The following is a 15,072-nucleotide window of genomic DNA, read 5'->3' as shown; positions in this document are numbered from 1 at the left end:
AACTCCTTTAAAAAAAAATGTATTTGTAAAAAAAGGATGAGACTGTACCATTTGAGACAACATGGATGGACCCAGAGGGTATTATGCTAAGTGAAATAAATCAGACTGAGAAAGACAAACACTATATGATTCCACTCATCAGTAGAATCTAGGAAAAAAAGAAACAAAAATAGACCTATAAATACAGAGAACAAACTGGTGGCTGGAAGAGGGAGGGAGGGAGGGAGGTTGGGGGGACAAAATGGGTGAAGGTGACAGGGAGATATACAGGCTTCCAATCACAGAATGAATAAGTCATGGGAATAAAAGGCACAGCATAAGGAATACAGTCAATGGTACTATAAGTGATGTAATGGGACAGATGGTAGCTACACTTGTGAGCACAGCATCACGTATAAACTTGTCAAATCACTAAGTTGTACACCTGAAACTACAGTAGCATTGTGTGTTAGCTATACTGAAAAAAAAAACTAATGGCTTTACATAATTTTCCTAATGTTATGCATTAAAGCATAAAATAACCCAGGGGCGCTTGGGTGGCTCAATCAGTTAAGCATCATCTGACTCTTGATTTCGGCTCAGGTCATGATCTCATGGCTCCTGGATTTGAGCCCCGCATCGGGGTCTGGGCTGACAGTGCAGAGCCTGCTTGGGATTCTCTCTCTCTCTCTCTCTGCCCCTCCTCCCCCACCTCCAAATAAATAAACTTAAAATTTTAAAAATGGGGAGAAAAATCAATCCTGGCTACTTTTAGTGATTGGCCTTTAAAACTGGAGTGTAACCAGGACCCCTCAGGCTCTAGGTGACAGCGTAGGAACTGAGTCCAACTTCTGGACAAGCAGCAGGAAGAGCCCTGGCTCAGGACCACAGAGCAAGCCCCACCTCTGCACCCAGAAGCCTCGTCTAGTGCCAGGCCCAAGGGGGTCCTCAACAAGTGATGCTTGAGTAGGTGAGTAAACACTTGTTTATAGGTGTGAAGTCCTTATCCTAGGCTTCTCTTGGCCCCGTATCTAGCCAGGCCTGCCATTTTGTTCACTGTTCAGCTAAGCAGTCGTGTGGTTAGTTTGGGAGTCACCTCACCTGGGAGAGTGTAAAGAGGATCAAGGGGCCACCCCTGCCTTCTACAATACCCCATCCTGTTTGGAATGATGGTATGCTTACACATATATACATATACAGAAGTAGAAAATGCAGTGTGCAGATGTGACAGATCCCTTCAACCAAAGGTTTTAAAGTAACCAAGTACCAAGTGAGCAGGCTTGAATGTTCCCTAGGACAGAGATGTTCAAACGAGCAATAGACCAGCAGTTCTCAAACCCTTTGGCCTCAGAACCCCTTTATACTCTTCACTGTTATCAACATTTAAAAAAATAATAAAAATAAAATTTAAAAAAGGGGAGCCTGGGTGGCTCAGTTGGCTGAGTGTCTGACTTTGGCCCGGGTCATGATCTCACAGTTGTGAGTTCAAGCCCCGTGTCGGGCTCTGTATTGACAGCTCTGAACCTGGAGCCTGCTTTGGATTCTGTGTCTCCCTCTTTCTCTGCCCCTCCCCTGCTCATGCTCTTTCAAATAAACATGTTAAAAAAAAATTAAAATAAAACAAAATATACTCTTCAATGTTATTGAAGACCTCAAAGAGTTCTGCTTTTGTCTTTTATAGCTATCTGTATTTACCATAAGAGAAATTAGAAAATTAAAAAATTTTTTTAATGTTTATCTTATTTTTGAGAGAGCACAAGCTGGGGAAGGACAGAGAGAGAGGGACACAGAATCTGCAGCAGGCTCCAGTCTATCTAAGCTTTCAGCACAGAGCCCAATGCGGGACTCAAACTTGTGAACCATGAGATCAAGACCTGAGCTGAAGTCGGTTGCTCAACTGACTGAGCCACCCAGGAGCTCCTAAAACAGAAAATTTTAAAACACCAACAAACACACATACACATTCCACTAACCACCAGAGCGATGACATCATCACTTCTCATAGCCTCTGGAAGATTCCACCTTACACTAATGACAGACAAGAACAAAAAAAGGCAAACATCTTAGTATTATCATGAAAATAGTTTTGACCTCACGGCCTTCTTGAAGGAGTCTCAAGATATCCCAGGGGACCCCAGGCCACATTTTGAGAACCACCAGAGGGACTAAGTACTAATAAACGGGTTAGAGCAGGCAGCGCAGTTGGCTCTCTGAAAACATCATGCAAAAGGGTCATCTCTTCCACAGTGCTTAGGGAAGCAAGTCAATGCCCATGGAGAGGGCAAAGGGTGAGGCCTTTTTTATAAGCCTGTTCCCCCAACAGGTGTGAAAACCATGCACACGTGTTGTCTCAGCCCATCTGGTCAAACCTGATACCACCATTACCAAGCCCAGCCCTAATGGGGTGGAAAGGTGATGGGAAGCAGTTTCATCTTTGAGAGACAGAGAGAAACAGAGCATGAGCAGGGGAGGGTCAGAGAGAGAGGGAGACACAGAATCGGAAGCACGCTCCAGGCTCCGAGCTGTCAGCACAGAGCCTGACACGGAGCTTGAATTCACGAACCGTGAGATCGTGACCTGAGCTGAAGTCGGATGCTCAACCGACTGAGCCACCCAGGCACCCCAACAGTTTCCTTTTTAAAGAACATTCCTTGTGGGGTGCCTGGGTGACTCCATCGGTTAAGCGTCTGACTTCAGCTCAAGTCACAATCTCACGGTTCGTGAGTTCGAGCCCTGCATCAGGCTCTGGGCTGACAGCTCAGAGCCTCAAGTCTGCTTTGGATTCTGTGTGTGTGTCTCTCTCTCTGCCCCTCCCCTGCTTGCACACTCTCTCTCTCCCAAAAATAAGTAAACATCAAAATAAAGAAAGAACATTCCTTCCAAAGTGCACATACCATGTCCACTCAGGTTCCAGCAGCTGGAACTTAGTCATGTGGCCTCAACTGCCAGGGAGGCTGGGAGAGTCTTGCTGGGGGCAGTTAGTTTCGGTGTGGAGAGCAGCTTATCCCAGGCACCAGGGAGAGATCTTCCTCCTCCTTCAGGCATGGCTCCTTCCAGGCAGAGATGTCCACAAGAACAAGTATGAGACAACATGGCTATGCATCCATGTAACTGACGATCACTGACTTGCCACAGAGCAGGGCTTATACATATCCAAATCTTTTCTCTTCCGGACTCCCTCTGAACTCCGCAGACCTCCTGAGTGAAGCTGGGCAGACTAAAGGCTGGCCCTGCCTCTACTTGCTACTTTTACAGTGGCTTCATTTCCAGGTGGGGTCAGAGTCCAGTTTCGGGAGTACGGTGTGTACAGGATGCATCTTTGGTGGAGAACCTGATGATGTTCCTGGCACCTTTCACTTTTATGGTCAATGAGTGGGAGCCATTCTGCAACATCACTCCGTTTCCTGCCTTGTTTTGTGTCGTTCCAGAGGCCTAGCTGGTCTTCACAGTTGCTCCTGAATTTAGGAACTTATTTTTACTCTTACTAACTACTTGATGCCTTTCCTGCCTACAGTACTGCACCCGCCCCCTCTAACCAGCATGAACTACTCTAAAACCACTTAGCAAATGAGAAGGATCAGTGCAGTTCACTACCTTGCCCAAGGTCATGCAGCTCTGAAGTAGAGGAACCCATCAATTGACCCCTGATCTGACCCCAATGCCCATGCTTTTCATCTTTGTCTTCAATCAAGCAAATAACAAAGAGCTTGATAGTCTAACTGTCAACCTTTCAACTTCCAATATCTTTTTCTCAAAAATCAAAAACCAAAATTAAGAAAAAAGAAAAACTCACAAACAGGACTCAACAGCTATAAATTTGTAAACTCACTCTCTCTCAGAGACAGCAGGCACACGAGCAGGGGAGAGGTAGAGAGACAGGGGAGAGAATCCCAGGCAGAAACCATGCTGTCAGCACAGAACCTGACATGGGGCTCAATTCCACAAACAATGAGATCATAACCTGAGCCGAAATCAAGAGTCAGATGCTTCCGAGTGAACCACCCAAATGCCCCTGTAAATTGCTTTGACAGGCAAGAGCTGTGCCTAACATATCTTTCAATGCCCAATGTCCATCTCATTCCAAGACCACCACCTCCTTATAATAATAGCCACTAACATTCAAGCACATCCAGACACTGCTAAGGGCTTGGCATACTTTACTTTGCACTACAACACTATGAGGTAGATGCTCTTACCCCCATGTCACAGACACAAAAACAAGGCACAGAGATCATAGTTGCTAAGTAGACTCAGACCCATGCGATGCAGCTTCAGCATCTGTGCTCTTCAAATACTATGGTTCCATCACCTCATTTTCTAGTTGCAATGCTTTTATATTATGATTTGTACTTTTACAGTAGTAATTTCTTATTTCATAAGTATAACACTTTAGTTTTGGATGCCTGCTATGGCACATAGGAAGGATCTTAAAGGTCTTTTTTTTATGACATCCTGTAAATAGGAATTTCCTGAGTCGGGGTATTTAATATTTAACTAAGCAAAATATGTAATAAAGAAGCTATAAAATGTCTCAGAATAGTCTACAAAACCCATCTCTTCTTGACGAGAAGCTGGAGCTCAAGCATCCCTGGGAAGCGAAAGCTTCCTCGCAGGGTCTCACTTCATTACTATTCACATGTGTGACCCAAGTCAGCCTAAGGCTGCCATGGGAACGAGTCTCACTCAAAGAGAGATACTTCTAAAGCTTTACACTAGGACTTTAACACAGAAGACTCCCATTCCTCCAAGTGCTCACGCACATAAAGACTTACTTAGGCGGCCCAGCCTGCCTAGGGAGAGGGGTGGGAAGTGAGCACTAGCTGGAGCCAGCCAGGCTGGCCTCCCAGGGCAGCCAGAAGCCACAGCTGAGTCTCAGAACCAGCACCTGCACATCTCACTGTCACGCAGAAGGCAGCATTTACCACACTCTGGACTGGGGAACGGCGGAGTTAAGAGTTTACTGCAAAGCTTCTCCGAGCCTTTATGAATCGTAATGTGTTTGCAATGTTTCCCGAATGTATTTGACTAGCTCCTTTTTCTCAAAAAGCAATTAACATGTGCTGAGCTAATAGTTTGGGAAGTTGTTGCTATAAGACACTCATTTATTTTATGTGTTTTGGTTTTGTTTTTAGTGGTTGGAGACTGCGAATGCATTCACACTTAGAGAATAATGCTAAATGTGATCAACTGCCCGCCAAAAAAAAACAACAAATAGTAACCCATGAAATAGGAAAATGCATTCCAAGTTTCAACATTAACAAGGTGTCACAGACCCGTTTTTGTTTTCCAGTGGTGGCCCCTTAGGACTGACATTCCTGGTCCCCACCATGCCTTTGAAGGAGAGGCATACTGTGAGGGCTGCTTCTGGTAGCCCTCAACCCAGTGGGCCAGGCGTTCCTGTATAGGAATGAGAAAATAGTTGAGTACATTCTGAAAAGGAACGGTCATAGTTATCCTCCCATTTTCAAATTTCATCATGAATCTTTTTATATCTCAGAAGTTTAAGAATGGGTTAGCATTCACTGAAGCCAAGTTCTAGTTTTTTCCATTTGAGAAAGTGGCAGGAAGATCTTTCCCAAAGCCATAAAGGCAATAATTTACATACTTCTCATAATAGCTCAAAAAGAAATTAGTCAACCCAAGCTTCCACTGACTTCTTTCCACTATAGAATACACAAATAAATACACATAGGATACCTGAAGAAAAATTAATAGCTTTATTTTTCCTCAATATACATTTAGAAAATAGGTCTAAGAAAAGGTTTCATGAAATAGACCAGACAACTATGTACAAAGTGAAGAGTTCCAAATCAGCAAGTCAAAGCACACAAATGAAGCACTCTTCCCCGAGGGCCATGGCAGCCTAGGACCGTCCCATCAGAGGGGACGCAAGCTCTTGGATGGCTTTTGAGTTCAGCTGAGGAATCGTGCTGATCTTCAGGAGTTTGCTGCTTGCATACTTATTCTTGATGGCCTGCAGAAGTCATCTGTGATTAAGCACGCATCAGGACCCCCTACCTTATACCATGTTCCTAGTCTAATTCACAAGTATTTAAGGGCCAGACCCACAATCTCCAACTAGTGCGATGATGCTGAATCACTGAAGCCAGCTAGAGCTCTGAGGTTATAATGTGTTGCACCCGACAATTTCCTTCCATACCTAGCAATGGATAAAGCCCAGCTGGTAGCACAGGTGATGGAGGAATAAATGGTGTCAAGGTCCAAGGAGCAGGCTCTCTCTCCTATGTTGCCAGAGGGTTGGGAGGTAGGAGCTGTGTTTATCATACCTAAGCACCATCACGACAGAACAGGTCTGCCAGGACCGGCAGCAACAACTGGCAATAAAAGCAAGTGGCAACCAGTGCTTAGCGGGTCCCAGACAACAATACCCTAAGGACTGAAAACATGTCACACTTCCATGGTGTGCTAAATCATACAGAAACTACATGCAAGGAAACTACATGCTTGGCACAAATGCCTTGCTCTTTGTCACCACACCTGTGGTGATACTCGGCATCACACAAGCACAGGACAGCACCCAATCTCCTCTGACTCCTCCTCTCAGGTGGGCCCCACAGAGACAGATACCAGACCCTGAGGAGCCTTTCTGAATGGGCTTCTTGCCCCTCCCTCTTCACCATGATTTGGTCACTGTCCCAAAAGATCCTGGTCAAAGGCCCTGAGTGATACCACCCCAAAACCCGAGTCTTCACGGAGCCCTTGCTGTTCCAGATGACATGGGGAGCGCCTTCCCTGATGCTGAGTGCCCTGCCCAGGATGCTGGGACAAGGTGGGGAGACACACTGAATGGCCATCTGGCTGACTACCTGGGGCCTGGACCTGGTTAGCCTAGCTACTTGGTTTTGAAGAAAGTCTGCTTTTCAGATACGTCAGTATGCTCCATCCCCTGCTGGACTAGAAAAGAGTTCGTGCTAAAATAGACTCTCACATATGCCAATATTACGTTTACATGAAAACGCAAACGCACATACGTACACATACTCTCATTCACAAAACCCATAATCTAATGCTTTCCACGGTTGAGGGAGGAGTACTTACGATGAATTTCGTTAAGTTTTCGTTAACTTTCACGACATTTTTGGCCATGTGCTGCATGACTTCCAATACTTCATTCTCTGTGTATCCAGTGTAATACTGCTGTTTTAAGTTCTGGAACACAATGAAGAGAGAAGGTGCAAGATAAAGCCTCCGCTTCTTTAGAAGAGCACATCTTATACATGCTAACATCACTTATCACTTGCATAAAAGCTATACAATGATATTCCTACTTTCGTAAAATTCAGTAACAGCCCTAAACACTACCATTGTACCAGCAAAGCAGCCAGTAAATGCAAGATGACTCTGGCTCTGAGCAAGACTAAATTAAGACACTGTGCAACTTCAGCTAAATCAAGTGACAAAGTTCCCATAATTATTATTATTTTTAACAAGGTTGCAGGGGTATGTAGGGTACTCCAAGTAACAAAGCTTTCATGCTTCTATCACCACACCGGGGTGGGGTGGGGGGATGGAAAGTGGGGCAGAGTAAAAATAAAACCCAGCAAAGGAAAGCCCCTTTCAGAGTAATGGCAGAGACCTGGGACAAGCACATCTCACACATACCACCACCACCACCGCCCCCCCGTCCCAATCAAAGCCCTACTGGACAGTGGCTGGTGGGGAGCTGGACAGAGCTGATACCCATATTGTTAGGGAAAGAGGTTCATTATTAAGAATAAATTAGGCCATGGGCAGCAATCTAATCTACAAAATCCAGAAGAATTAAAGACTGCCCGGGATTCTCTCATTGGGCACTGTGTAGTTAAGCACTGGAGAACAGAGAGCAGAGAAGCCTCTAGGGGTAGAGGCTTTGCGACCTAGCCTCCCGGAGAACAAAGGTCAAGCAAAAGGACAGTTGTTGATTGACAGTAAGATCTATCATGTGTGAAGATAGGTAACCTAACTTTATTTCAGTTCTGTGATAAAATTCTAAAAGCCAAAGTACATCTGTCTCATATGCACAATCTAATTGGGAAGATAAATCATAATTTAATCTTTTTCTTTCTAATTTTTTTTTTTTTTTTTTAAGAGAGAGAGAGGGAGTACACGTGAGCAGGGGAGAGGGGCAGAGAGAGAGAATCTTAAGCAGGCTCCACTCTCAGCATAGAACCTGACACAGGGCTCAATCCCACAATCCTGGAATCATGACCTGAGCTGAAATCAAGAGTCAGATGCTCAACTAACTGGCCATCCAGGCACCCCAATCACAATTTAATCTTATTCCTAACGTATTTTTTTTTTTTATTAATTTAAGGTAGGCTCCTTGCCCAATGTGGGGCTTGAACCCACAACTCTGAGATCAAGAGTCTCATGCTGTACCCACTGAGGCTGCCATGTGCCCCAATCCTAAAATAATTTAAAGAAAAAAAGAACAAAGCAAGATTAATTCTGAAATAACACACAACCACCGGCATTTTCAAGTCAATTCCCAGAAAACGAGGAGACCTAGTGCTAGTAGGTTCAGAGCCCAAAGAAGACATGTCCCAGAGGAAAGTAATTTAGCTAAAATGAGCCACTGGTACCAGGACCCTGTATCATCCATGTATCAGCAGCCTTGTTGCCTCAAGTTTTTTATTTCAAAAAATTTCAAATTATTTCAGAAAAAATGAGATAATATAATGAACATCTGTACATCTTTTGTGCAGATTCACCTATTAACATTTTGCCACTTTCTCGTTTTCTCTCTCATGGTGTCTGCAGCTAACTCAGTTGCAAATGGTTTAGCAAGAATTGTGTATGTATGTATTCACACACAATTTTTGAACTATGTGACAATGAGTTGCAGACACCATTACACATCACTTCTAAATGCTTCAGAAACATCCCCTAAATAGTATTTTCCTATCTAGACACAAAGCTTTTCACATAAAAAAATCAACATTTCCATAGTATCATCTAGAATACAGTCTATATTCAAATTGCTCCAACTGTTCCAAAAATATCTTTCATAGATTTGTCTTTTTAGATCCAGGTCCAATTAAGGTACATGCAGTATATCTGATCTTTGGGGGGTTTTTTACTTAAAACTCCTATTTTCTTGGCTTTAAATGACAACTTGAAGGCCCTAGGCCAGTTACTTTTAGAACATCCCACATTTAAATCTGAGTGTTTCCTGATGACTGGATTCGTGTCAAACATCTGAGGCATGAATTTCATGGAGATGATAATGCATTACTTCTGATAATGCACCAGAACATAGGTCAAGTCAGGTGCTCCTACCACTGGTGATGCCAAGCTTGATCACCAGGTTAAGGTGGTAATTTGCAGACCCCCTATCATAAAGGTACAGTTTTTCTTCAGCATTATTACATACCTGTGAGGTGATATTTTGAGACCATGTGACTCGTCCTCCAAAATTACCTCACCTAATGATATGAGCATCAGTTGATCCTCACTTGAATCAGTTTTTACATTAGGGGTTAAAATTTTATTTATTATTTATTTTAATATGTATTTTGAGAGAGTGTATGTGTGCACGAGCAGGCAAGGGGGGAGAGAGAGATTCCTAAGCAGGCTCCGTGCTGTCAGTGCAGAGCCCGATACAGGGTCTCATCTCAAGAACTGTGGGATCACAACCTGAGCCAAAACCAAGGGTCAGAGGCTTCATCAACTGAGCCACCCAGGCGCCCCTAAAATTTGATTTCTAACTCTACCATTCTTTCTGCTTTAAATAGCTGGTATCCTGATTAAAAAATAATAATAATAATAAAGAGCCCCTCTTCCATTCTTTCTTTTGTATCGTTATAAATGCATGGATTTTTAAAATTTTTTTTTTTTTTTCAACGTTTATTTATTTTTGGGACAGAGAGAGACAGAGCATGAACGGGGGAGGGGCAGAGAGAGAGAGGGAGACACAGAATCGGAAACAGGCTCCAGGTTCTGAGCCATCAGCCCAGAGCCTGACGCGGGGCTCGAACTCACGGACCGCGAGATCGTGACCTGGCTGAAGTCGGACGCTTAACCGACTGCGCCACCCAGGCGCCCCGAAATGCATGGATTTTTAAAAATGTGTTACAATCAGGGCGCCTGGTGGCTCAGTTGGTTAAGTGTCTGACTTCAGCTCAGGTCATATCACAGTTTATGAGTTTGAGCCCTGTTATTAGGCTCTCTGTTGTCAGCACAGAGCCTGCCTCATCCTCCATCTCTCTCTCTCAACAAATAAACATTTTTTAAAAATGCGTTACAATCTATTACTGTCACAATTCTTTTTTTTTTTTTTTTTTACATTTATTCATTTCTGAGAGACAGAGAGAGACAGAGCACAAGCGGGGGAAGGGCAGAGAGAGAGGGAGACACAGAATCCAAAGCAGGCTCCAGGCTCTGAGCTGTCAGCACAGAGCCCGACGCGGGCCTCGAACTCACAAACTGCAATATCATGACCTGACCCGAAGTCAGATGCTTAACTGACTGAGCCACCCAGGAGCCCCTGTCACTATTCTTTACAATGCTCAGACTTAGCCAGTAAGAGCCCTTTCAAGCCAGTTCCTATGTCCTTTTCACGTGACCCCCACTGATCCTTGAGAATTTGCTTGATGTCTATTACAAACTGATCTAGTCTCACCTTATACTTTTTCTCCCCCAACCCTGAGAGCAGCTATCTCTCAAAGGTGGCCTAGTTCCTAGCGGGTAATGGTACTTAGTATCCATTATGTGGGCACTAGGTATGATCATTGCTACTGGGTTATCACTGTTTCCGGGCCCTCTCATGATTAATTTACCGATATTTCCAAAATAGATTTAACGTCATAGGGGTTTTCCTTTGTTTTTAATTGTTAATATTATCCCTCTTCTTATTGTGAAAATTTTAGTCCTTAATAACATTGAATGTTTTACCCTAATATTCCTAAATAGTTTCACAATTATAATAACAGATTACTATTAACAATACATCTCCCAAGTAAACTTTAAGTATGTTACCTCTTTTGGTTCTTTGTTTTATCTAACCAGATAAAGTAATTCTTCCCTCAGTGTTCTATTACCAGTTTGATATATGGTGACATTGTTGTTTCTGTGTAATTCCAGTTAGGGTTTGCATAAACACTCATATTGTTCAGAAGTCAAAAAAGTTACATTATATTGTATACAGCTGATAAAAAATTACAACCACAAGTCTTGCTCCCATCCCCAGCCTTCTACCCTGTTCCCACCCAACCCCACAGGTATCATTTCCATTAGTTTCTGGTCTATTCTTCCTGTATTTTTTTTTTTTTTAATCAGGAAATACCTAAGCACACATACGTACTCTCTCTCTCTTATTCCCCTTCTTTCTTACAACAAATGTGTGGAGGGACAGCCCTGCCATGGTGTCCTGGCAAGCTTGCAGGCAGCCACATAGGGCCAGGCAAAGGCCTGAAGCCCAGCTGATGTGTCTTGGCAGAATGCTTGGTGATCCTCCTGGAATGTGAGGGGAGGGAGGCTGGGAAGAGCGGCTCCCACCCTCCTCCGTATCTCCCCTGAGAGGCTATCTTGAGACCGTTTCTTAACACCTGGGCTCTGAGGAGGCTTTTGTTCTGCTGCTCTTGGGGCACAACTACAGATGATAAAACTGCTTAGTACCAGTCTAGAGTTGGCTCCTTCACAAAAGGGTATCCCACGACTCCCACTGCAGTCACCTGGCCCCTTTCGTTTTGGTTCTTGTCCCTTTTGGTGCGTGAGATAAGGACCACAATTGCTGGCAGCTTTGACTACTTGTATAAACCTAAAAGTGGCTCCTTTTTACCTTTACTGGCTCAATCAGTTGGGCCTTGGCCCTGCTTTTGTCTTAGATGCTTGACGCCTTGCTGGTTTCATTTAACCAAAGATCCCAGAAACCTTAGCATACCAGTTGTAGGCAGCCATGCACAGCCTTCACAACTGTATAGTTAGCACCTGGGTGCCATGGTGTGCTTACCTAGTCTACGTCTGAAGCATTCCAAGCAGCTTTCTTTTAGGCTTCTGGATTTTAACAATTGCTTTAACAACACTGTGGTGAAAACGGTAAGACCTTTCATATCCAGAGGGTCTAAAATATAACCTAATTTCTTCTTACCCATTTTCCTTGGCCTATAACTTTCTGGGACAGGCAGGATGCAGCCGCTGCCACCTTCGAAGGGTGATAATGCACCATGTCATAGTCAATGAGAGTCAGCTCCATCAGGTATTTGGCTAAAGTATGCTGTTCCACATCGACCTAGGATTGGATAGCCCAGAGAGGAAGAAGCACAGCTATTATCACTGTCTTGCAAAATCACAGGTGAAGGCCTAGGAGCTGAAATCCAGTCAATTCACTCGTCCTTCCCAGCAAGTGCCCTATTCCACAGTATATTAAAAACACAGAGCATGAGGTCTTTTAAGAATTGAGGAGATAAAACATTAGGACTTAATGAGAACATGTTTTCTATAAATTTTTAAGTTTTCCTTTAATTGGATCAACGTTTCTAGCATAAGACAACAGGGGGAAAATAAAGTCTCATATGGAATCGGAGGCACTTACCTCCCCAGCTTTTGAGGCCCGCCTTAAGAAGTGCAGTGGCAAAGGTCGACCCAACTCAAATTTCAGTTCTTTCAAAATCAATGTTTCCATTTCTCGGATTTGGGAGCTTGTATAAGCATTGTCTGTGATGTAAACAAAGTCTTCGATATTTGGAGAAAACATCTCTTCATATTTGGAAGCCAAGAGCAGAGCCGTAATCCCAACCAGTTGAAGCTTCTTACGGGAAACCGGTTGAACCTAATTGAAGAAGAAGGTGTCAAAAGTCATGTCCGACCAGAGGACTGGGGCACTGAGGGGAAGAAAGTGAGAGCGAATCACGTCCTGCAGAAGTACACATCATCTCTCCTCATCCCCCTCTTACGAGCACAGGTAACCTGTGTATTAATTGCAGGTACCATCAGGGGCTCCTGGCTGGCTCACTAGGTGGAGCATGTGACTCTTGATTTCAGGGTTGTGGGTTCAAGCCCCACAGTGGGTGTAGAGATTACTGAGTATTCACTCTGTGCCGAGCACAGTGCAAAGATTTCAGTAATCACCTCACTGAATCCTCGCAAAAATCCTAGGAAGTATATGTATTTTTCTCCACATACAAAGAGATGGGCTAAGAAGAGATTCAGACACTAGCCCAAGTTCACTCAACTTCTCAGTAGGGAAGAAATAAGCCTGAGAACCAAGCTCCTGGTCTGTGCTCCAGTCTCATCATCCTGGCTTGAACATCTGGGGGAAGTCCCAACATGGCACTCCACACAGTCTGCATCAAGATAAGGTCAAGCTTGGGGCGCCTGGGTGGCGCAGTCGATTAAGCGTCCGACTTCAGCCAGGTCACGATCTCGCGCTCCGTGAGTTCGAGCCCCGCGTCGGGCTCTGGGCTGATGGCTCAGAGCCTGGAGCCTGTTTCCGATTCTGTGTCTCCCTCTCTCTCTGCCCCTCCCCCGTTCATGCTCTGTCTCTCTCTGTCCCAAAAAATAAAATAAACGTTGAAAAAAAAAAAAAATTAAAAAAAAAAAAAAAAAAAAAGATAAGGTCAAGCCAAAAAGCAGGCTTAAATAATGGATGCCTAGGGATGTGGAAGGGGCTATCTCAAACATTTCCTTAATCATTCATTACCAAAAGTACGCTCATTATTCAACCTGAGGTATCTTCAAAGATGCTTGAGAGTCAGGGAAAATCTCAGTCCAGGGTCTGAGTGTTTCCCTTCATTTCCTTTTTCTTTTAAAGTTTTTTTTGTTGGTTTTTTTTTTACATTTATTTATTTTTGAGACAGAGAGAGACAGAACATGAGCAGAGGAGGGGCAGAGAGAGAGAGAGGGAGGACACAGAATCCAGAGCAGGCTCCAGGTTCTGAGCTATCAGCCCAGAGCCTGACATGCGGCTCGAACTGAGGGAGCCACGAGATCATGACCTGAGCCAAAGTCGGACCCTCGACCGACTGAGCCACCCAGGCGTCCCTTCTTTTTCTTTTAAACTGGGATTTCGTTTTTCTTGCTTCAACTCTCATTTTTTAAAATCCACCTAAAATCTGACTACTTTCCTACCCCATGAGGAATGTATAATGCAAACCACTGAATCTATGGTTTCGTAGGATTTGGCGGTATCTCAGGGTCATCATTATAATAAACACAATTATTACTGTATTGTTGGGCAGAATTTGTACTTGAGTTATATCATAAATGTCAACTTTAAATACATAAATCCTTATCTGCAGTAGGGCTACTGCCTGATGGATAACACTAGTGCTTTCTATCTGGCATTTCCTCTAACTGGTTAGGGTTTTAGGACACCAGGTGATGTGTCCTATTTTGATGACCACTCCTGCCTCTCAGCTTAATTTCTTACATTCCTCTGCTTTAGACCTCCATAACTCAGTATACTCCCCACACATACTCCCAATCCCCCTTTAAAAAATTCTGCCTCCTCTCCTTTCTACAGCAATTCATGCAACAGCTGGCTGGATACTGCAACATTCTCTAGCTAAATTCCTCATTTTTCAGATGAGGAAACTTAACAACAGAGAGCACCAAATTACAAAATCGATTAAGCAGACCCGGAAAACCAAGATGCAAAGGCACCACAGGCTTGGGCTGACCTTCAGACCTCCTGTTGGTATGTTTCCTCTGATGAATGACTGGCAATGCAGCGTCTCCCTCCCTGGGGCCCCCAGCATTTCTCCGCAGGCTGACCTGACACAAACGCCCAGCACTGGTCAGCATCACCAGAGGTCTGACACACTTGGCTACTTTCCTTTCTGGCACATGAAGTTCCTCGGTTTCTCACAAAGTGACTTTGGGTCTTTTCTTCAAGGTACCACCCTTTGGTATTGCACAATGCAATTCCAGTGCGCATTGCTACAGTCCCTGAAGCCACACTCACCTGTAAAAATCGATCCATGATGGCGACGCACATGTACAGGGTCTCCTGCAGCAGCCTAAACTTGGAGTGGACTTGCACCAGCCAGTCCACCAGGATGGCGCGCATGCGTCCGTTTATCTCCCTTCCATCTAAGAAGCGTGGATTTATGGATTGCAGAACCTGGTGATGGAATGAAAAGTTTAAAAAGCTGA

The 15,072-nt window shown here is 44.1% G+C and overlaps 1 protein-coding gene across 2 annotated transcripts in view; it reads right to left on the bottom strand.

Annotated features, from left to right (window-relative positions):
- Positions 1-5,060: 5,060 nt before the first annotated feature.
- Positions 5,061-15,072, bottom strand: part of CCNB2 (cyclin B2) — a 30,268-nt gene continuing 20,256 nt past the window's right edge. The window contains exons 5-9 of one of the 2 annotated variants that reach the window (XM_086710813.1): positions 14,882-15,040; positions 12,512-12,748; positions 12,068-12,208; positions 7,039-7,149; positions 5,061-5,376 (exon numbers count right to left, since the gene is read on the bottom strand). In XM_086710813.1, coding sequence (XP_086566939.1) covers positions 5,245-5,376; positions 7,039-7,149; positions 12,068-12,208; positions 12,512-12,748; positions 14,882-15,040 — 780 coding nt within the window. In that variant the 3' untranslated portion in view covers positions 5,061-5,244. Of the gene's footprint in view, positions 5,377-5,673; positions 5,954-7,038; positions 7,150-12,067; positions 12,209-12,511; positions 12,749-14,881; positions 15,041-15,072 lie in introns of those variants that run through there. The other variant, XM_025919069.2, reaches the window with a different exon arrangement.

Source organism: Puma concolor, chromosome B3, assembly GCF_028749965.1.
Source record: "Puma concolor isolate L17-30 chromosome B3, mPumCon1.1.hap2, whole genome shotgun sequence".
Classification (NCBI taxonomy): Eukaryota; Metazoa; Chordata; class Mammalia; order Carnivora; family Felidae; genus Puma; species Puma concolor.
The sequence above is the reverse complement of the archived record's forward strand: the minus strand, read 5'-3'. Positions and strand labels throughout refer to the sequence as shown.